Raw genomic sequence first — 23,270 nt, 5'->3', positions numbered from 1 at the left:
TTCCCACTGGGCATTCGCCCTTAAAAACATCTGCCCTTTCTGCCGGACCTTGCCAAGAACCCGGAGAGCCTGTCACCAATTCTCTGTGAAGCTGAACCTGCCAGTCAGCTGAAGCCTGAACTGAACTCTCTTTTTCTCTCAGCTCCTCAGCAGGCAGTGGGGTCACTGCCTCGGGGTCAGCCATCCCCAGGCAGCAGCTCTGGGCAGGAGGAGTGAACCCTGGAGCATCCTCCAGGGCCACACGTCTGGGAGCACGGCTTTGCTCCCCGGTGAGCTGCCGCCGGTGTCTTGGCAGGTCTCTGACTTCTCCAGGACCATTACATATAAAGGCATTTGGGAGGTGGGAACAAGTGTATAGCTGTACTAGTTTTGGCTGGGATAGAGTTAATTTTCTTCCTAGTAGCTGGTATAGTGTTATGTTTTGGGTTCAGTATGAGAAGAATGTTGATAACACACTGATGTTTTCAGTTGTTGCTAAGTAGTGGTTAGACTAAGTCAAGGATTTTTCAGCTTCTCGTGCCCAGCCAGCAAGAAGGCTGGAGGGGCACAAGAAGATGGGAGGGGACACAGCCAGGACAGCTGACCCAAACTGGCCAAAGGGGTATTCCACACTATGTGACGTCATGTCCAGTATATAAACTGGGGGGAGTTGGGCGGGGAGGGATCGCTGCTCGGAACTAACTGGGCATCGGTCGGCAAGTGGTAAGCAATTGCATTGTGCATCACTTGTTCTGTATATTCCAATTCTTTTGTTATTATTATTGTTATTATTTTCTTCCTTGTTGTTCTATTAAGCTGTTCTTATCTCAACCCATGAATTTTTCTTTTTTTCCCCCCAATTGTCTCCCCCATCCCACTGGGTGGGGAAGAAGTGAGCGAGCAGCTGTGTGGTGCTTAGTTGCTGGCTGGGGTTGAACCACAACAGTAGCTATGGAGTTAGCTGAGTTTCCAGAGAGCAGGTGCTTGAGCAGAGCTGTGGGTTATATGAGGTGTGGGCTGTTAGAGGAGGTCAGTTACACACCACATTATAACAGAGGAATCTTGTCGCAGCTAAGTTTAATCTTTGAAAAGATTTCCTCTCCTTCCCCAGCCTAAACAGCCTCTCATTTTTTTCCAAAACATCAGAATAATTTCTTTAAAAGTTGACATTACGTTTTGCACATACCCCATGAGGAAAAAACACCTCTCTGGATGTGGCAAGAAATTGTTAACAGCCCTGATTGATAGCATCCTGTACCACCTGACAGGTGGACATTTTACATGGAAGATATGTTACACATGAAAGCAGAGCTAGACTGACTCATTTAACTCCCCAGCAAGAGCACTGCCAAAACCAAACTCCCCACTGGAACCGGTGCCCCTGTGGCATCCCTGGCGCTCCAGCTTCTGAAGCTGACAGTGAGACGGCTGTCAGACAGGGCAGTTACAGTGTCTTTTGTCAAATATTCTTGTTAAGAAAACACCTATAAAGGGTTTATCATGCCTGCTCTACTTCAGGAAAAAATGTTTAGGAATTCTCCTTCCTGGAAACATTGCAAAAGCTACCAACTTTCCACCTCTGCCTTCTCTCCCACGCTATCTGCAGGCATTAGTGTATTAAAACAAAAACAACCAAGACAAAACAGCAAGTAATGAAAGAGAAAAAGAGCACAAACAAGAAGCCTGCAGCACTGCCAAATTATACAACAGCGATTCCCACTGGGGGTAGCTTGGACAACTTGCCTCACTGAGGCCAGCGGGTCTGCTGACAGCACTTGGAGGCTCCTGCACCAGGACCAGCACCAGGACCAGGACCAAGACCAGGACAGGGCAGGCAGCCCCTGTAGGCAGCTCACCTGCACCCGCTGTAGCTTTCCCCGCCACCACGCTCCAGCCTCTGGCCACTGCTTCCACCGAAGCTAGTAGGGATGGAGCAATTCCTAGCAGCTCTCAAAATCAAGCCTTGACTCAATATAATAGAGACAGCGTCAGTTTTCCCACAAATAATTGTCATGGGAGAGAGGGTGGCTTGCCTTTAATTTGCTTGTAAAATAGCACCTGCATCTATGCCCTGAAAAATCCTAACTCCTACCGTCGCAGACTGCAAAGGGCTGCCACGGGTTTTTTTCCTCTCCGCTATTTCTCACCGCAGCTTGCTCACAATTTACAAGAACAGAGCGATGCCGCATGTGTGTGCTCCGTGCCCTAACTTTAGCTGACGTAGCAAACACTTGAAATCACCCCCTTCGGCGTGCCTTCTCTGTTAAAAACCTCTGCCTGTGAACACCGGAGAGAGAAGGAAAAGAGACACAGGGAGGAGAGAAACCCTTTAAGCTAACGGGTAAGGAACGTGCATCGAGCTGTGCGTGGACGTCTGATGTCTCCAACTATTTGTTAAAAGGCAAAAGCAATACTTCCGACAGACGGCCCTCCCCTCGCCTGCAATAGGCTCCCAAGAATAGCAACAGCCTGTGTCACTGCAAAGGGCAAAGCCTTCTGAAATAGCAACAAAGTTGTTCACAAACCACTTTGTGGTTTGCATTTGGTTTCAGCCAGCTTCAGCAACTTGTTGCCATGATGAAAATAACCCGCGCTTTCCTCGCGGGCTGGGGAAGGACCGCTGCCCTGTGAAGTGCTCCTGCCCCGAGGTGCAAAAGGGGGTGGCAATGGTACCTGGGCAGAGCACAGAGGACCTCGGCCAGCAGAACCAGACGATGAGAGCAGGGGAGGATGAGGAGAGCAGCCGGGGCAGCCGCCGCCGCCACCTCCGCAAGCTCCCGGCTGCAGCAGGTAAAGCGGCAGGAGCCGAACACCAGCTGTTAGCCAGCAGCAGTGTGCCCGCGGAGCTAATGCTCAGGGCTGGGGGAAAACAGCCCCGCAAAGCCAAGGGACTCTCCGGGCATGCTCTCTCAATTTCTAAAAGTGCGAGAGGGGGAAAATGTGAGTAAGGAAGGGGAATGCTGGCTTCAGTTTTGAATGAAGTTTATGTGATACTTTTCCCAAAAGGCCTCAGTCCCACTGTTCGTGCATGTGCTGTCTGTTGCGTGAATCCCTTTCCTTTACGAAGATCAGTCACCTGAAAAATCGGAGAACCCGCTGCCGTCTAAGATAACAACGGTGCTCCGGTCCTTGCGTGCTCAGGAGCAATTCAGCCCTTTTCACTCAAGTGGAGGGAGGCCAGGCAAGCACTGCACCTGCTCATGCAGGGGGAGAGTCCAGGGTGGGGGGACGGGGACTCCCTCCTGTCTTTTCTTCCCTAGCATTTCAGGAAGAAACAGGGTTTCTGTGCTGACGCCCTGAAAAATCAACTGTAGATTTTCTTCTGCAAAAGATTTTTGAGTGCTGAAGCTGAATTCCGTAGTTCTTCACCCTTGCTGTCCATCCCAGCCAGTTTTTCTAAGTTACAGCATGGTTTTGCATCTCTTTCATCGGTGATAAGATCAAGGGGAAAATGACCCACAATCGTGACATTTCTCACCCACAAGACAGCTGTACCCAAACAGGAAAGCAGGGTAGTAAGCCAGAAATGACTATGTCCCAAGCAGGTTTTGTTTACTTAAAAATGAATGAACTGACTAACCCATGAATGTTCAGATACCACAGGCACAAATGCTTTGTTGGAGTGTAATAGTGATCAGTCCAGCAACATCTACTGATACCTGGAAGCAGAGGTTAATCAAGAACAGAAAGCCAATCGGTGTGCAGACATATTTAACATTACCTCAGGGTGTGGGGGGAGCAATGCAGATGGTTATAAGATAGCGTTATCAAAGGGAAGCACAGCAGTTATAATAAACAGACAGCAAAGTTACTGCAGCACAAGAGCTACGGTTAGAGGAGTACGTGCAAATTACACGCTTGGCCTTACCCTCTGAAATTAAAGCAGTAACCTGAGGAATTTATAATTACCTAGCTAGGAATTAAAGGAACTTTTTGATTCTTACTGGAAAATAACAAAACAAAACCCAAATCCCATTTAATGTAATGAAGGGCCAGGCTGCCTGTTGACATAATGAAAATACATGGCAGAGCACTAAGAGATGGAGAGATGGCCAGGGTGGGTCTGCCCAGGATCTGTGTTCCCTGGCATTCCATTAGTGCCAGTGGGTTTTTGTTCATGAAATTTTAATATTACTCACACAATACATTCATCGGGCTTATGCTGTACAAAGTATACAATGCCTCCCACCATCGCAGGAATTTAGATGTGTAAAAATGTGCGATATATTAGCTTCCTTCTGCCTTTGTTTTTAGTTCAATTTACAAAATATTTGTTTTGGGTTTGCCTTTCACACTTGGGTCAGAGGAGCCATATTTGTCAAATGATCATGATCCCACATGGCCCTGACACTTTTGGGGTAAACTTGGTATTTTCCGAGGTTTTCCAGCTCTGCTTGCAACATAACTTTGTCCCAAAGCCACCATTTATTTCATCCCATAGGGTCTTGTTGGGTAACTGTTTTAGATCCCGTGCCAGTCTTCTAGATGGGCAGTTAGATCAGGTGTATCCTAGCTAATAGGAGAAATGCACCTATTGAGCAGCTACTGGATCTAAAGAAACCTCAGGCATTAAAATAGATCAACAGGGTAACATAGAACTTTTTATACGAGACAACTGGATGAGACAGAGAAAGTGACTGTGACAGTGCAGCAAAGATCATGATGGCATGAAAATGGGATAATCACCTTTTACGGGAAGACAAACCATGATTTAATTATGCAGCAATTCCCAACACATGGCATTAAATATCTATTCTACAAAACCATGTGATCCACACACTATACACTTTAGCAAAATGCTCCTCTAAAGACAATTTGGGGAATTTTAAACTCTATTTACCTGTAAAGGCAAACTTTTTGTATGTCAGGCAGCACTCAGATGGAGAAGAAATATGTTGTTAAAGATAGCTTAAATTTTTCAGATACAGATGCTGTAGTTTTAAGATTTATCATGGATAAAAGTTGATACCTTGTTCTACTGAAAAAGGGAGATTCCATGCTGTGGATTCATATCTATGCAATGCACTCGACTCGTCATGATTTTCTGACCTATGCTTATTAACCAAGGGTTGACAGAGCTTGATTTCACCTTCCAAATATCTAAATAGATCAAAGAATCCCCAGGGATTTAAAGAACATATATATGACCTTCCAGGAAAATACTTTCCTTCCCTCCCAAACTGAGACATTTCTCACCTCAGATTAAATCGAAGTCAACAGAAGAAAGCACCATGTTAGTAGAGACAGTTGAGCCCCCTCCTATCAAAACAGATGTATTTGCACAGGTTACATAAAGAAGTAATCTCTCCCCCCACTCTGTCCCACTAGTTTTCTGTACGCACACTGCATGTTCTCTTGGGAGAAAGAAAAACTACATCACAGAAATCTCAGTGTCTGGACTCATGTGGAGCATGGTACTGATGAGATGAGCTGGAAAGGGCTGCCAGGCACCTTTCCTGTAGCTCTCCTGCACGTGAAGTGGGTGAAGAGTGGTGTTTCCCAGCTCAGCCTGCTTGCAGATCTTCCCTGGCACAGATCATTTATCCATAATGCCCATAAAATATACACACAGAACAAATATTTTGCCTTTGGAAGGACTGTATTTTCCCAAATATGTGCTTGAAAATAAGGGGCACAAGCCTGCTACTTGGCCCCATCCGATCTCATCAACAGTACACTGCTATACTACAACTACGCTTGGTCTCCTTCTCAGGAACCAAGCATAAACACTTCCAGCAAATGTTCTTAAAGATAAGTTTGTTTGCCAAGTAGTTCTGCTTTTGACCTGAGTAACAGTTGTGAGAAATCATTTTGTTTACGTCGGGAAACTAGAGAATAGACTTTCCAATCACTTGTCACACACCAGCCACACACTCATTAGCCATGGTGTTTGTTGCAGACAGAAGGAGAAATTTCTCTGGAAGCCATCATTAAAATATTTTATTCCCCTGGGCTGCACACTGCCATGTATTTTGCAGACATCTCATAAAAATAAAAGGAATATACATTTTAAGAGGCTTTTTTTTAAAAAAAGGAATGCCTAAGAACTGCCAACAACATCATTAGAAGTGACACTTAAAAGGATTGTGAGTACAACTACTGCAACATGCTTTATCTGGAAATGTTAAAGCAAAACATATGCTGAAGTCAGAGGGAATTTTGTCTGGAGGAAGACCATGAAGGAAAACCAAGAAGAGATTTCAGGGTTTAACTCAGCAGGCAGTTCTGAGCAGGCAGGTACAGCAGTTACAACAAAACCCCATAGTGATATAAGGATGTTTCTCAGCAGAATAGTGCCTCTGAGGCACAAGAGATACTGAGTTAACTGCTGAGTTTGCTGCTGCTAATGCAGAAAGACAATGTGTCTCCCTTTGCATTGCATCAGAATCTGCTTTTCATTCAGGGGTCTTCTTTAGTTACAGCCCTCTGCTATTTCTATACGACTGTGGGCGTTTGTCATTGGATATATGAACAAGGATACTAGTTGACCCAGTAAAAACAAACCAAAGAAACATTAGACATTGTTCGAGCTGCTGTACTTGGAGAAGCAAGAAATATATGGGCTTGAGTGCTTCCCTAGCAACTTCCCAGGTGTCTAAGCTCCACACCCAGCTTGTACAGCCTCTCAGATTAAAAGTAAATAATCACTTTGGTTGCTCTGATCTGAGGACCACAGGCTGAGGAGAGCACAGCCTGGATTATAAAGAACAGTGCTGATGGTGGACTCCATCAAGATATTTGACTTGGCACTGTCATTTTGAATCAGAAACTGGAACCATACAAAACTGACAGTTGAACATTTAAAGAATTAAAGCTGTGCAGGACACAGACCTCAGATTATTAATAGGAGACACTGCCCACACTGCTGTGTTTCTGCTGGAGAGCCTTAAACTCAGTTTTTGTCCCTCTGTTACTTAACGTTTTTTCTCAGTTGCCTGCAAGAAGATAATAACGGATTATTTGTGGGTGATAAAGGTGACAGTTGATTAATAAATGGGATATGTCACTGGCTGAATGCAATTCGGATGGCTTGGCCTGCTGGCTGCGAGTGAATGTGCTGTCTGGGGTTCCTCTATGCTAACTTTAGACATCTGCATCTGAGCAAGCCACACAGATTCCTTTTATAGGCGGTGGAGAGAAATAGGCATCTGACCTACTTCAGACATCTAGAAGTGCCTATTTTTCGCAAGTGGTTACAGAAGAAATCTAGAGATGCTGTAGATCTCTCACAGTTAGGTAAGTTGAACCCATCGTATGTGTTTTAATACAGACAAACATAAAGCGATTTGCATTCCTAGCTAGGATGCAAGAAGGCAGGCCTTATTTAAAGGAAAGGCAATGCCTTGGAAAGAACCCAGTCAGAAAAGAAGTTGGTTGTCCTGGAGGATAACCAGCAGAAGATGAGCTCCTGTACACAGCTGTGACAATCCTTAGATGAGTAGAGGGGGAAATGTCTACCAGGAGCAGGACAATTATATCAAGTTCCTATCTGGCACTGTGCAACCACTGCAGGAGCATCGGGTCCGGCTCACAATTTGTTGAAGAAGTTGATAATCTGGATAGAGTTCAGAAAACAGGGCTTTGAATACTTAAGGGACTGGTAAACTTGTAAAGCCTCACAGGCTAAAAGTAGCTTGTCAAGGAGAGGTCTGTGGGATGACTCAACGACAGGCAATAATTTTGTACTTAGTGAACATAACTAAGTGCAGGCAAATGGAGAATGGGATCTGATGGCTGGAAGCTGAAGTTGCAGAAATTAAGTCTAGAAAGAATTTACAGATAATTTACAGTGAAAGCAATTAACCGTCGGGACAACTTATGACTTAAAGTAACTGGCTTTCAACCACTAGCAATTTTTAAATCAAAGCTGAATATTTTAAATGGCCTAGTTCAAATAAAATGTCATTTAAACGTGTCTGAAGGATTATGCTGTGCTGTTCATGAGTGTCAGACTGGATGACCACAACTGTCTCTTTTGGTATCATAATATATAAATTAAAGCAAAATCTTAGGTTCAGTCTACATGGCTCAATGACGTAAAACCCAAAGATATCCAAGAAAGCAGAAATATCAGCACTGAGCAGTAGTTTGGGCAGAGCACTGTGATCAAATTAGCAGTGTATCTTCTGATACCCAAGCTCATTCATTAAGCACAACACTGTGTTGTTACCAGCCCTGATTTCCAGCCAGGAATCCTTACTAGATTTTCCAGATCTAGTAATATACAGCAACCAGGCTAGTAAAACATATAAAGGGGAGGGAGAAATTAGGTTTTGCAATGATAAAATGTATATTACATGCATGCATTGGAGGATGGAGCACATGTAGCACCAGGCAGCTTAACCAGAGTCAGTAGTACTTCCACTGAAGTGCTGTTCAGTGCATTACAGTAGGACCTTGCCCTAACCCATGCACTAACCTCTGTTTAAAATAAGTGCAATGATCTCAGATACTGCAGACATAAAGGAAGAAAAATCGTTAGACATAATACAGACATGGACAGCAACAATATAAAAAAAAAAAGTTACATCACCAGAGCATTTTGCAAATTTGAATCTGACATTTTCTTCAAGCTGTCCCACCTCCATCACAATATATCTACCATCTACCCCTACCTTCTGAAAGACTTCTCACAGTACTCCTATTTCCCCCGTGCCCTTACGGCCCATCATAACAAACCCATGTGTTTTTCGCCAGTCTCTCCTCTGTCTCTGGTTTGCCAGCCACCCGAGCCCAGCACCAGAGTGGGCTGAGGTGCGCTGAGTGCACTCAATAGCTCGGGGCTGCTGCTGCTTGGCTTTTGCTTGGCTTAAAGGGAGTGAACCGAGAGCCAGGTAGGAGAGCTAATAGGCAATACTTATCTTAATAGACTTAATGGGCTTACATGTCTCCCCTGGCTCTGGAGGCACAGCTTATATTCACACAGTTGTACTCTGCTACCCTCCAAAATAACCCAGCCTCCTGTGGCGTGTGGCCGCAGGGTGTAATGGTGGGAATTGTTCGGAGAGGTGAGGTGGCCTGGGGCACGACCATGCCAGCAATTTAGTGGGATACATGGCCACATGCCAGGGTCTGGGCCTGCACTCTGGCACTGTTTATTTTACTAGTGCAGAAGTACTGCTAGGGCTGCCCTCCTCCTCTCTTTTCACAATCTGCTTAAGAAATGTAATATCCTCTGTCAAATGGGACTGATCCTTGCCAATGTGCTCAAAAGTTATTGGCAAGGAACTCCAAGCAGTCAGTATGATCAAAGAGCCTTAATGCCTTAGAAGAATAAGCTAAAAATAAACAAAGTCTATGTATCATTTTCAATTAGACCATATACTACTTTCCAGCTGGAAAGTACTTGTTCCAGGAGAATTAACTGAAATACGGAGTCTGTTATGCTGCAAAAGCTACCTCTCCTCAGACATGTCCTATCTCTCCAACTAACCGGAAAATCAGAAGTCAATTTACTCTTTCCCTAGTTGTGTGGCAGCCAACATCATGATGAGAGGAAAATCATGCTGGGAGAAAGAACACGACCAACAATAACAAACTGATATATTCCTCAAGGTTTAGGGTGCAAAAGGCTTCACAGTTAGTAGAATGCGATCAGTCGACTCTATCTTGTAACAATAAACAATGAATTGCAGTTGTATAAAATGAGTTTGTTTTAAAGTGGACATTCAGAGACATATAATCTCCATTTGGTTTATGTTTTCACCAGCTATTTTTTATTCCTGACATTGTGGCTGTCATAAACTATGCGAAATATTTGATCCTGATATTCTGAAGAATCTGAGATTAGTGATGAGCAAAGCCCAGAAAGTTCATGAATTTCTACCTCAAAGACTGGTTTCTCTAGAATATCCCAGCTATCTGGATCAGCCTGGTCCTCAGTGGATAAGTTTCTATTTGGCAAAAAACCCCTCACATGTACCAGCAGCCTTCATGGCATCCTCAGGTGAAGCAAAGGAATTAGTAAGCAGCAAGGGAAAGCTTAACTTGTTACTTATTCAAGTCAAGGTTGAAGCAATTTGGTTGGGAAATTACTGCTTTCCTTGCCCATGGTACACTAGTTAGGTGGACAAGACTTCGGTACAGGAAAAACATTGAGAACGTCTCAAGGCAAAAATTGCTTTCTTAACAAAAGGTTGTATTGTCAGTGTTGCCTTTTGCAATGATATTCTGAGGCAGAAGGTTTAATTATTTAGGGCCCGATCAAAACCTTTTTGATTTCTGTTCAGGAAGATAAGGAACCCAAAAGCATTAAAATTAAAGAGGGTTTTATATGAATTAAAACAATTTTTTTTTCTTTTCAAAAATAGCCTTTTATGTCACCACTGCTGCTGGGTTTGTATGCACCTAACTGCTTTTCCTAAAAGTTACAAAAAGATTTTTTGGACTGGTATATCAAAGTAAGTTATTATTAGTTGTCAGAATGTCGCAGAAGTCACACTTTCAAGTTTTTGTGTTTTTTCTCTTATTTCAGGCTGTGGAACATTTACTTTTTTATCTTCTGCCGTTGCTGCCATAAGTGGACTTCTGATGGGTTATGAGCTGGGCCTTATCTCTGGAGCTCTTCTTCAGATGAGCAGCATATTAGCACTCTCTTGCAAAGAGCAGGAAATCGTTGTAAGTTCCCTGCTTTTTGGGGCCTTATTTGCATCCCTTATTGGTGGATTCCTGATAGACCGATTTGGAAGGAGACTTGCTATTATTATTGCATCTTCTTTACTTGTGTTGGGGAGTCTGATTTTACTGCCTTATGAATCGTATGGGATATTTATTGTGGGACGGATTGCCATAGGTATTTCCATATCATTATCATCAATTGCAACATGTGTGTATATTGCTGAGATCGCCCCACAGCACAGAAGAGGCCTCCTTGTATCATTAAATGAACTCATGATTGTGATAGGCATTCTTTTTGCCTATATTTCAAATTATGCCTTTGCCCGCGTATCTCATGGCTGGAAGTACATGTTTGGCCTCGTGATTCCATTAGGTGCTTTGCAGGCTATTGCCATGTATTTCCTTCCTCCAAGTCCTCGGTTTCTTGTCATGAAAAATAACGATGAAGCTGCAAGAAAAGTACTGGAGAGGCTACGGGAAACATCAGATGCTACTAAAGAACTTACTGTGATAAAGTCTTCCCTGAAAGATGAACACCAGTATAGTTTCCTGGACCTGTTTCGTTCAAGAAACAACATGAGGGCCCGAATGTTGGTAGGACTCACTTTAGTCTTTTTTGTGCAAACAACTGGGCAACCCAACATTTTATTTTATGCATCAACTGTTTTGAAGTCTGTTGGGTTCCAGAGCAACGAAGCTGCCAGCTTGGCTTCTACTGGAGTTGGAGTGGTTAAAGTGGTCAGCACAGTCCCAGCCACGGTTTTTGTGGATCAAGTTGGAAGTAAAACTTTTCTGTGTATTGGCTCTTCTGTTATGGCAGTATCGTTGGTCACTATGGGCTTAGTGAACCGTAACATATATGTGAATTTCACCAATGTTTGCAGAGGCCAATCTCCAGAGGATTTCTTTCTCCAGAGACCGGGAAATCTCACTGGTGTCACCAATGGGAGTCTCAAGGACCTCTTTGCTAGCATGGCTTCACCAGAAAGATTGTCATTTGATGCGCAGAGAAGCCCAGATGTTGCCAGGATGGGAGAACTGAACAGGACTGCCCTGGCAGGAGGCAAAAGCACAACAGGGTCTCACATGGAAAGTGGGGAGGTTCCCGTTGCCCTGAAATGGCTCTCACTGGCCAGCCTGCTTGTTTATGTTGCTGCATTTTCCATAGGTCTTGGACCAAGTAAGTGTTTAATTTTTCTAACTCTTTGTAATGGTTTACTTACAAGTAGATTAAGTGCTGGGATGACATGCCCAGCTTGGCATCAGGCAGTTCCCAAGGTGGGCAAAGCAGTGTTTTCTGCTAATATGCGCTGGTATTGTCACAGACCCTCCTGGTGGGCCTGGGGTGTGCTTTTTAGGAAGAGGTCCTGCCCATTAAGGTCAAAGGCCTAATCTCTCTTCAATTCAGTGGAATTAACTGCTCCTCTTCAGTGGAGTTAAGAACTGCTGTGAGCTTTTGTACAGCAAAATTATGGGACCCCTGACTATCTTTCCTCTTCCTAGTGTATTGTGTCCTTACATTGGGAAGTTAAGATGTAGGCATTTGCTGCTGCTGACTCATAAACCCAAGATAATCATGAGCCCGAGACCTCTGTATGGTATGACACCATCAAATCCATGAAATGCCACATGCCTGAGTCCTGCAGAGGGTGTGGCCCCCTGACTATATAATAGTCTTCAGATATCGGAAAGACATTCAAGGTGTTATAGTTCATGAGCAAACTGTAGTAGCATCACCACTACCTGTGCTGAACAGCACCAGTGGAAGAACACACAGGCGTGTCACTGTACAACCGAGGTACTGCTGCAGCTGCCATCACACTTGCTCTCTCCAGAGAAGAACATGTTTGCCATTCCCAGGGACTAGCAATTAAATCTCTCCATTTTGTTTTCTTTTGTTTTGTTTCAATAGCACTTGCATATTATTCTACTTTGAAGGGATTGATTTCTTTAGCCACACTGCAAAACCCACATGCACAGAGTCCATTATTTATTAACGGACTTTATGTGCTTTTGTGCCCTGGCTCAAACTTGCCTTGCAAACACACTGTACTACCGCTGCACTATTATGATAAAAAGCTTGCCACAAGAATACAACCCAACAATTGCACTACCAGCAACTCCCCTGCAGTATTTATTTAATTTAAACATTACTCACTGGTTGAGCAGCGTGAGACAAGCATTCATTGTCAGGGCAGCAAGCTTGACTGTGTTATTGCAGCATTATTCCCTCCCTTGCAGATCATCTTGGGGCTGGATTCTGCTGTCGATGACATAGGTTCAAAACCAGGGGTGCAGCCCTGAAAAGAAAATGTAACTTGAGCTTTACTTGGGTGTTTCAAACCCACATTTAATGACCCTCAAGGCAGGGGCACGTGTTCAGGCTTGGCCTCCTGTTGAAAGCTTCTTTCCTGTTGACCTGGTTGTAAATGGGTTCCTGGTCATCTAATTTGGCCTAATGTGAAGTTAATGATAATGACGTCTACTTCCTTGAGGGCTACAGAAACTGAGGTGTGTTTGCCAGGCTAATCTGAGAAGTCTTTGAGGCCTGTGCTTGTTTTCTGACCTCTTTTTTGACAAGAGCACAAATGCTCTCAAACGGCAAACTGGAAAGAACAGGTACCGTCTCAGCTCCAACATGTTGAAATCATGCATGATAAAGACACGGTAAGGCAATTTAAACTGGCGGGTGTGTTTGTGTAGCAAGTGAAAGCCAGGTCTCGGAGAGATACAGGTATTTCAAACTGCAGGTAATACTTTCAAGACATTTCCATGCCTTTAAAAGTACACTATTCAGTTAAAATTGACAATGTATAGAAAATGCAAGAGTCAGAGAGAATCAAGAGGATGTTGGAATCTGCAAAAGATCTATTGTGGTTAAATAGTCTGGGTTGGGACATGAGGCTATGATTTGTGTCTTATATGTAGCCTTCAACGTCTGCTGCTTAAAGTCCTAATCCTTGAATGAGTTTTAAAATCCTAGCTTTCTTATCCTCAATGTGCCTTTCTGAGTGTAAAGAAAAAACCTAAGCCCCTCTGCTTACATAAAGTAAGCAGTTTTAACATGTTTATTTTTTTCATCTCTAAATCTGGTCTGTGGTCTGGACCAGACCGTTAGTCATTGTCAACTCTGCAACAGGAGGGAGGCATCGAGGCTGGACTTGCTGGCTGCTGTGGCCAAGCGATGCCTGGGCTCCTGGGGACAGAAGCACTGTAACCCCCGCACCATTATATTTTCAATGCAAAAATCTCATACTCCGCGCAACGTCTGCCCATCCTGCTGGCTAAGGTGAAGGCGGTGCTGGGGATGTGTCTGTTTGTAACCTACCGATCAAATCAGCCTCTTTTGGACAAAAAGCAGAGAGGATCCTGCTCTTTTCCCTCCACCTCACAAGGCCACTTCTGGAACAAACTCACCCACTTTATTTTGAGTCCATGCTGCATTGTGTTCTGTGGGCGTAAAGGAGACTCTATGTATTGCCATTAGGAAAATGTCACACTCTTCATAGGGCAGATCATGCAACCTGAGCTCTATCACCTTTTTTTAAATTACTTTGGACTTTTTTTTTTTCTCTTTCTTTTTTGGGATTCTGGTCAAAGAGCTAGTTACAGTCCAGATTTGCATATAAATGTTGTATTTTTCCAGGATTTCTCTTTTGTCTCCAAATTACATGAAGTAGATGGATTTTTTAATGAACTAAACATATGCTAAATATATTTATTGCCATTTATCAAAGCACCCAGGCAGCACAGTGATGAGCACTCAAAAATAGACATTGAGAGATAAAAGCCATTTTTGCATTATAAAAGAATTCACAGAGTAGCAAGCATCTGCTTAGTCACTTTTTGGATTCTGGGGTGCTCTGTATTTATATCATCAACCCTTAGGCAAGATAAAAGGAGTATTTCTGCTGCTCTGTTTCGGATTAATTATGTTTGATGAACTGCGATTCAACTGCTTGTTCACACTCAATTTCACACAATTATGAGGATGTTTGATAGGTGCAACAAATCAGTGTTGCATCACATTGCAGAACAGCACATGCCGTCTCTTCAGGGGTGTTTGCAGAGGTGTTTCAAGGCAGTTATTAGCTAAGGGGACTTGACACCCAGCTTTGTCTTGAGTTACCTTTGTCTGTGTATCAGAAAGGTCAAATGAGGATCAACTGTTCTCACCAGGGAAAGATGCCTGCAGAGCCCAAGAGAAACCTCTCTCTGTCTGCCACATGAAGGGTGAGGAGTGCTAGAGGGGCTCTTCATTGTTTGCAAGGAGAAGCATTTGAAGCTCCTGTATGTGGAGGGGGGGACAGGAGACATCTGAGCCTTGCAGAAGTGCTGCTATGCCTTGCACAGGGAGCAGTGAGTGCAGGCTCATGTGTGGAGGTAGATTACCAATTCGTCACCCAAGCTAAAAGCTCACTGTGACCCTGGAAATTAATTTCACACAAAGGATGCACAGAGAAATTCTAGTCAGGGCCATGACCATGACCATGCATGACCACTTACTAAATGACACAGCGTTAACTGAAATAGTTGCAGAGCATCTCATTTGCCAGATGCTCTGTTCAAACCACTTGAAGGGCAAAAAATTGTGGTCCTTTCTTGTAAAAGAGGTGTCAGCTCTTTCACTCATCACTGTTGTGCAGTACAACATGTTGAGATGCAGGAACCAGGAGAGCCAAACTCCTGCAGTATCAGACTTATTTTCCAAAATAAGGCTGTAAATGTGGGACTCTTGCGGTTGGATGGAGCATGTGCAAGAGAGTTCTCTTGGTTAACAACTGTAGGGCAGCTCTAGCCTTTCTGAAAGAGAGTAGGTGCCCACAGCCCTGCTGCTTTCCTTACAGACCTGATGAAAAAATTCAGATTCAGGTGTCAGATGGCACCCATTACCAAAGATCTGCTTCTCTGCCCTGATATCTCCTTTTGCACCATTTAGGATCAAAGACTAAATAGGGACAACTTCCCTCCATATTTTCCTATATATGCCCTGAGTGAGGAGGTCTCACTGGGTGATCTCACCAATAAGTAGCCAAAAGAGAGGCAGTAGCACCATACACATTAATACAGGGATGCAGTGTGGTCTAGAGGCAATCCTCTTTATTGAATAAAAATCAGAGGGGCTCCAACAAGTCCTGGGCTGAGAAGCAAGTAATGCAAACTCAGTCTGGAGCCAACAGAGCATCTGTTTTCCCAGTCTAAATTTGTTCTAGCAAATAAAAAGCTAGTGAGCAAAGCAGGACTGGGGCAGTACCTCTTTACACATACTGTGGGAATGCAGTTCAAGGGGATCCATGCACATCTTAGGGATTTTTTGCTGTGGAGTGGGAACACTTGTTGAGAGGGGCATGTCAAATGTGTGCCTTTGGACTGCATGTGTGGCATGAGTGCCTTGCACAAAAGAGCTCTTCCTCCTCTGTCAGTCCTTTAAACACATTTCTGTATAACTGCAAAGGTGGTTAGGCAGTTGGCCAGTGAACTTTGGGATAATCTGCTGGTGCAAATCACATCAGCTCCGCTGGTGTCACACGGCAGTTCATGCTGAGCGTGCAGATGCAAATCAACAAAAGCACCTGCAAGTGGGACTGAGGCACAGCTTCCTGACTTGAATCATCCTCAAAACCATTTAGATGCATAAAGTCCAAAGGTATTTATGTCTCTGCCAACCTGGGACTGAAGATGTTCTATTACTGCATGTCCTAGAGCAGCTGCCAGCTTTGTGTGGCTCTCCAAAGCCAAAGGCCAAACTCTCAGAGCTTTTTTCTTGGAGGCCATCACAGGCTCCTCTTCCAGGGGAATTCTCAGAGCTGCAGGGATGCCCTGGCCCCAAGCACTCAGAGCCCACTTTGCACACACTGTGGCCACAACACACCAGAGGCAGATCAGTGTCTGCAGCTGGAGAAATGTCTTCTGGGTTTCAGGGCTTGGCACAAAAAATACTACATATACCCATCCACGTAGATATAAAATCTAAAAAACATTTTTAACATATTTGTGGTAGACAAATAAGTGCATAACAGGGTCTTGGAGGAGGGATTTAGAACTTACTGCAAACCCTGCTTTTCCACATAGCTGTTACAGTCCCATTGAAGCACAGCTCCTGTGAGTGGGTGCTTGTAGGACTGGCAGTACTTTGGTATTGATTAAAAATTGTTAAATAGTGGAATTAAATACCCATGGGAAGCCTTCTCAGAGTGGGATATTATGCCCTCTGTTGCCATCTGCTAGCCTCAGCCATCAGGTCAATATTTCTGATTGGAAAAACTGGAAAAAAATCTACATGCTCATCACTCCATCCACAGCAGTATTTCCTTTTAACTTCTGAAGTGAGCAGGTTACCCACAAACCAGGGGACTGGCTGGCTGTGGGAGCACCTTGCCAGTGCCCAGGGCTGTGAAGTCCAGACCTGCAGTGGATGCAAAGCATGTCTGAGGACCATGTACTACTAGGGGAGGGCGAGCACAGGACTTACAAAATGAGGGACAGTGGTTCCCCCCCAGGGTGACTCCCTGATGGACTCTCAGCCACTGACTCACAGCCACCTCGGACTGAAGCTCCTCCTGCATTTGGGGACGCCCAACATCTCCTTGCTCTCTGTGTGCAGGTGCAGAGGCACATACAACTGCCTGGCTGAGGTTAGCAGGCAGATTCAAAGCTGTTGGGGCAGGCTCAAGAGAGGGACGGAAAAATCCCCACCTGCATCCACACACGTTAAAAAACCAGCAGATTGTGGTCACTACAGTCACTTTCTTTATCAGGAAACCTGGTCTCACAGCCAAGGCTCAGAAGGAAAAATGGCTTCCCTTCTGAGTTACCTGTTGCTAAAGACTTTTTTGTCTCTGCATTCCATTCAGCTTTAACCTAGATGCTTGGGCCCCAGCTTTGAGCACCCATATGATCCTAGCGCAGGGAAGGGTGGCAGGCCACCAAGCTGCCCTTGGATTACTAGTTTCACACTAGATGAAATTCCTCCCACATGAGGGACCTGGGATTGCAGCATTGTGTCCTCTAGCCTGGGTCCCCCCAGGAAGGGGCAGTGACTATGCTCTCCACCAAGCCCTGCTGCAATGCACCATCTCGCTGCTGTGGGACCTCTCTGTGTGGGTCGTCGGTCCTGTGAGAAACAAAACCCATTGCAGGGAAGTCAGTGAAGGCAAGCCCCTAGTGAGGGCAAATCTTAGGAGCAAATTTTTACTGATGAAAGACTAGTTTGTGATGAGAGACATTCGTTTCTAGTGTAAACGTGGGCAGATTTGCCATATTGAGTATATCAGAGTTAAATTTGTATCAGCTTGAATGGATGCTTTAAAACTGAGCTAATTTATACCTAAAATGGAACAGATGTTTCAACATGTTTGGAAATTTAACTGATGTGGAAGCCAGATTCCTGAGATAATCTACAAAGGGAAACATTCTCCCCACCTAAGGGGGGGGTTCAGACCCCTGCTCTCTGACCTCTCCTTTGGTGCAGCCTTCCTTTCCTCACTGGCTATTGAGGGAGTTTAGGGTGATCTCCTAGGAAGCTAAATTAGGCTGTGTGATAGCAGTCCACATTTAACATGCTTTAACTTTTGGTCAGCCCTGAAGTGGTCAGGCAGTTGACTAGATGATCATTGTAGGTCCCTTCCAACTGAACTATTCCATTCTGTTCCATTCTGTTCTATTCTATTCCCATGTAAAAACCCACTTGTTTTGTCTACATCTTATTGTGAGTTGTTGAAGTCATTTAAATGCAGTTTTAAACCCATGTTGGGGCAGTGGGCAAGATGGAAGAAGGATCAGGCAAGAAGGATCAAAGAGGATGGAAGAAAGCTCAAGGGTTCACAAGAAAAGTGAAATCCATGGAGGTAAGGAAGGAAATAAATCCCTTTTTCAATCCATTGCTGTCCTTCTTATGCAATCTTATGTGGGCTGCGGTGGTCTTTCTTTATGTATTTTATTGGATTAAGCAAGCCAAAACCCAGAGCTGGAACATTCCCCTTGACTTTGCTCCTTTGATTCTTAGATTAAGTGGCTACCTGAGTTAAAGTGTGATTCTTTAGCATGGTTAAATGCAGAACCTTTTCTGTGTCTTTGACCTCAGTCACTAAATGCATCTGTAACAAAACCCAAACAGCTGGTTTCACATATGACACTGAACAGCCCAGGGACTCGATTACAGAAGTCATATCTTTTGCCACCCTTATGATCCACATTGCATAGGACTGCTTTTTCTCTGCCCCCAAATGCTCTTGGACTTAATCTTGACCACCAAATGCTCTACCTGAAACTGGAAAATCTTGTGGGAAAGAGAACTGTTAGTATGGAAATTCTGACCCTCCGTGGATTTAGTTGGTTGTTCCTGTGTTTTGAAATACTGTGAGCTGGATGGCCTTGCGCTCGCTTGGAAAACACTGGTAAAAGATAGGGATATCTAGAATTCCATCGATATCTTTGACATTAGAGCAATATTTCAGGCTTTTACAAAATGTGGTTATTGTATTAATTTATAGGGCACATGAATTTGATGTTAACAAGCATTCATGCTCAACATTGCCTTGCATGACAAATGTTTGCAATCTTTTATTTTTGAGCTTCTAGATTTTGCAGAGCAGCTGTGTCCTGGCCTTAAATTTCACATAAACGAGCAGCATCAATTTTATGTTGTTTTGTGGTTTACTCTGAAAAATGAGATAGTGGTGGGGATTAAATCAAGTGCTCAAAAATAAGCAAGTACTTAAATGCTTTGTTGGATCTGAACCAGGATAATAAACCTTGGAAATGTGCATGTTTCACTGAGGATCAGTATAGGAAGTCCTATTTTATTTAATTAAAAAATGATCTTGGATTTCTTATTTTATGACAAGATTCCTAGTACTGTTCATTTGTACCGAATCATCTTTTAATGCATGCATCCATGTGGATTGAATATGACACTCCTAATATTTATGTAGTTCATTATTCCTGTGTTATTCAAATGGTGCCTCATGTGACCTTTATTTCACACCGTGTCTGTACTACCAAGCTGCAGTAGAAAGTCAAGGCATGCCAAAATGAAAAATAAAGCAAGGATTGTGAATTGCCCGCTTCTCCCTATTTCCTTCCCCCAGACAAGGTTTACCTGAAGCCCCTTGTTAACAGGTCAGCTAACCCAGGAATTGGTTTGCCTTTTTACAGGCTGATTGGTAGTAGTGAAGTGCAAGCCAATTTAAGATATTTTGGATAGTTGGATGCTAAATTACAGGATTTCAAATTGCAGGAGGTGTTCTGTAAAACACGAGCCAAATAGGTTAATCTTATCTAACTTGATAGAACCTACCAGTTTGGGAAGCATTTTGGGGTGTGAAAAAGGTCATAATAAGGAAAAAAATGCTTTTTGCAGTAATGAGACATGGCAATGTCAGTGGGAGCTTCTCCTCAATTATTTTAGGACTCCATTTTGCAAACAGCACAATAGCCTTGTTCAACCCCAAAACTGAATATAAACTATATACTGAGGTGCACACCTGAAATCGGGGACGTCATTTTCACTCACATCTATGTTCCTGTTCATAACTTTACTTCTAAGTATGTGAATGAGGGAAAGTCTTGGCAGATCAGGCCAAGGGCTTTGCCTTCTGAAAGACAGAGCCCTTGGTACTGTGAAAAGAGGGAGTGACAACACCATGCCCCAGCCAACATTCCTGTGTCTCTGCAGTGACGAGGGTTCAATCTGCTGTTGCTGAGCACAAAATTTGGCCCTCCAAGAACTACCTAGAAAAGGTAGGGGACTACCTGTGTTTTGGTGTACTATGCTCCGCTTACTTAAACAGTGATTTGAGTCAATATTCTGATCTTGGTGCTCTGGATTATATAGATACCTCTCTACTAATAGTTGTATGTTAATAAACCTATTGACACAAAGGCACTGCTTAAGAGGATTGGCTCCTGTGCTTAAAATTAGGCATAGTTTTAAAGTCTGACTCAGGTTAGTTAGTAGCTGCTGGTCAAAATGAAGCATTTTACCTCCAGACCCACTTTATAAAAAAATCTGGAGAGTGAATATCGCTGTGATTCTAACTAGTAATTGGGCCTAACAATCCTCTTTTGTTCCACAGGGACAATATCTTCTGTAAAGCCAGTGCACTGTCAAGTCAGTCTAGCATACCATCTCGTACAAGCTTTCATATGAATATCAAGGCTGCCTATCATTAGCCAAATTTGCCCTTCTTACTTTGTAGGTCAAGTGTTGCATTTAAGCATTCAGTAAATAATAGTGGCCTTTGATAATCATATCAAAGACAATGAAAGACTTTACGTTTGTTTCCTTGACCATGTTCTGGGAGAGAAGATCATTGTGACACTGAAATCCGTAAAAAAGTTTATAGGGCGTATGTCAAGCTTCATAAAATCCAGTTTCCTTTGGGAGAGAGGGCTGGGAGGAATTGTTTAGAGGCAAGCTGATCTTGGGCCAGCTTTGTGCAAACACTGGAACTGTCAGTAGGACTTCAAGTGCAAAGACAGTATTTTATTTCACTCATAAAGATCATCAAACTAGAACATTTATTATAAAGTATGAGAAAATAATTATGCCAGAAAGGTCAAAATGTGCAGTCACATAACTTACTGGCACTGCTGAGGGAGGTGTAGACTGGCAGCCAAAGTGCAGAGAGCATGGCCCGATGGTAAGGCAGTGCATGAAGTCAGGCGACTGTTTCTCCCCATGGCATCTGAGTTTCTGTGTCACACTGAGGTCTGGGAGGAAAGCCAGGAAGATTTTCTCAAAGGGAAAGGGGATGCAGGAGGTCACCCAGCTTCTGTTGCTTTTGAAAATCAACCCTAAGTGCAGAAAACTCTTATGAAAGAAGGAGAACTAAAAGAGACTTTGTGGTGGACAGACCCAGGGCCTTCACACATTCCTCCTGGCTGCCTCCCTCCAGCATGAGCAGCAGTGACCAGTGAGGGACTTAAAAAAATGGATCACTGCAGGCCTCTCACTAAATAAGTCACTGTTGTAAAAGGTTGCTTATCCCTTCCACTGGGAGTTTTGTAAAGCATATGCACAAATCTCTATTTTGCAAGAGCAAAGTCTTAAATTGCCCCCAATTGCTGTGTCCCAACAGCTCTTTTCTGTTGTGCACCCCCTCAAGGACCAACATAAGCCCTTGGATACTGGAAAAACAGGTTCATTTACCCCACCCAGCTGGGTAATTTCTCCTCACCATACTTTTTAGAAGTGAAATATGTGATAATCTGAACGAATTCACACACAACTTCCTCGTGAATTAGAGCCTCTGGCTTCTGCAGTCATTCCTCTGCAAATGCCTCAGAGGATTATCCTGGATTCAATATTCTGAACAAATAAACACCTACAAACAGGAATACACATTTCAAGTTTTAATTAAAAGGCCTTTTTTTGGATGGCAGTATGTGATTTATTATAATAAGCACATTCTCCCTTGAAAGCTTGTTTTAATTTTTTTCTTTCTCTCTCTTTTTTCCTTTCCACTTGCCTTGCAAGCTGTTCTGTCTTGATGGAACAGTTTGAGTGTCAACATAATAAAGGATGAGAGAGAGAGAGAGAGAGAGATAGTGGCTGTGAAATCCAGTTGCAAACAGAATTGTCATCGCATACATCAGTTCAAATCAACTTCTATTAGGGGACCTGAAAAGAAGTACAGACTATTACATACCTGCCTACAGTAAAGCTATGATGCATCCTACTGATATATTTGCTGCTGAGTACTGTTACTGGGCAAGATGGGCCACAAATCACATTAACTAAGACAATTCTACCATTCCTAGATCCTTATACATCTATCACTTCTTGCCCAGTAATCCTTCAGAAGGGAATCACTGTCTATAAGAAAGTTCTTCTTGTTTGTGACTATTCTTTCAAGCTGAAAATGGATGGTAATTGAAGATCATTGAAAACAGATTTAAGAATATATTGAACAGCTTGCATGAAACAGGAAAACCCACACCAGGCATTGCATTTTTTTTCGAGTTCATGGAGATGAAAATTCCAATAGTAAAAACCCCCATGCATTAAAATGCAGGCTCACAGTGGTGAGAAGGTTAGGGGAGGAAGGACAGCTGGGGAAAATCAGAGGTGAAGTACATCTCACTGCCCTCCTTCTCAAGTGGCCCAGAATACAGGGGAAGGAGGTAATGCATTGATCTCACACTCTGTTCCCCCAAAACCCTCCTGCTGCTCTAATGTAAACTGGAGGAGGTGCGAGTGAAGGGTGATTTCTGTGGTCCACTACACTGTTCCTTAAAAAAGCACATGTGAGTGTTCATCTTGTCTATTAGATAGTGATACAAATAGTACAAACACTGGGCAACAATTTTTATGTACTCTGATACAGCTTCAGAGATAAAAGGATTAAATCCCACTTGTCCTAACATATGTTACTTCAAGGAGTCAGCCTAAAGGATTAACCATTAGGAACAGAAATGTAGTGTACCAGAAGAAAAGAAAATAATTTAACATTTGCCACACCGCATCAGCTTCTTTTGGATCATCAATGGTATCAGGTATCTTGCAACCAGTAGTCATAAAGCTGCTCGGAGAGAAGCATCTCGGAAGCCGTAGAATGAGGTACATATTGCCTTCACCGGCAGAGATCAGGATGCAGCCAGAGGCATGAGATTAGTTGAGGCTTCTCCTGACTCCCCTATCTCTCAGCAATAGAGCAATTCCACTCCTTTTA

At 43.5% G+C, this 23,270-nt stretch overlaps 1 protein-coding gene across 3 annotated transcripts in view; it reads left to right on the top strand.

Moving 5' to 3' along the window:
- The first annotated feature begins 2,281 nt into the window (after positions 1-2,281).
- SLC2A12 (solute carrier family 2 member 12) overlaps positions 2,282-23,270 on the top strand; it is a 35,072-nt gene continuing 14,083 nt past the window's right edge. Inside the window, exons 1-2 of one of the 3 annotated variants that reach the window (XM_052784418.1) lie at positions 2,282-2,769; positions 10,454-11,776. In XM_052784418.1, the coding sequence (XP_052640378.1) occupies positions 2,646-2,769; positions 10,454-11,776 (1,447 nt within the window). In that variant the 5' untranslated portion in view covers positions 2,282-2,645. The remainder of the gene's footprint in view (positions 2,770-10,453; positions 11,777-23,270) is intronic. The other 2 variants (XM_052784417.1, XM_052784416.1) reach the window with 2 other exon arrangements.

Source organism: Harpia harpyja, chromosome 4 (genome assembly GCF_026419915.1).
Source record: "Harpia harpyja isolate bHarHar1 chromosome 4, bHarHar1 primary haplotype, whole genome shotgun sequence".
NCBI lineage: Eukaryota > Metazoa > Chordata > Aves > Accipitriformes > Accipitridae > Harpia > Harpia harpyja.
This window is presented reverse-complemented; position numbering and strand designations above follow the sequence as displayed.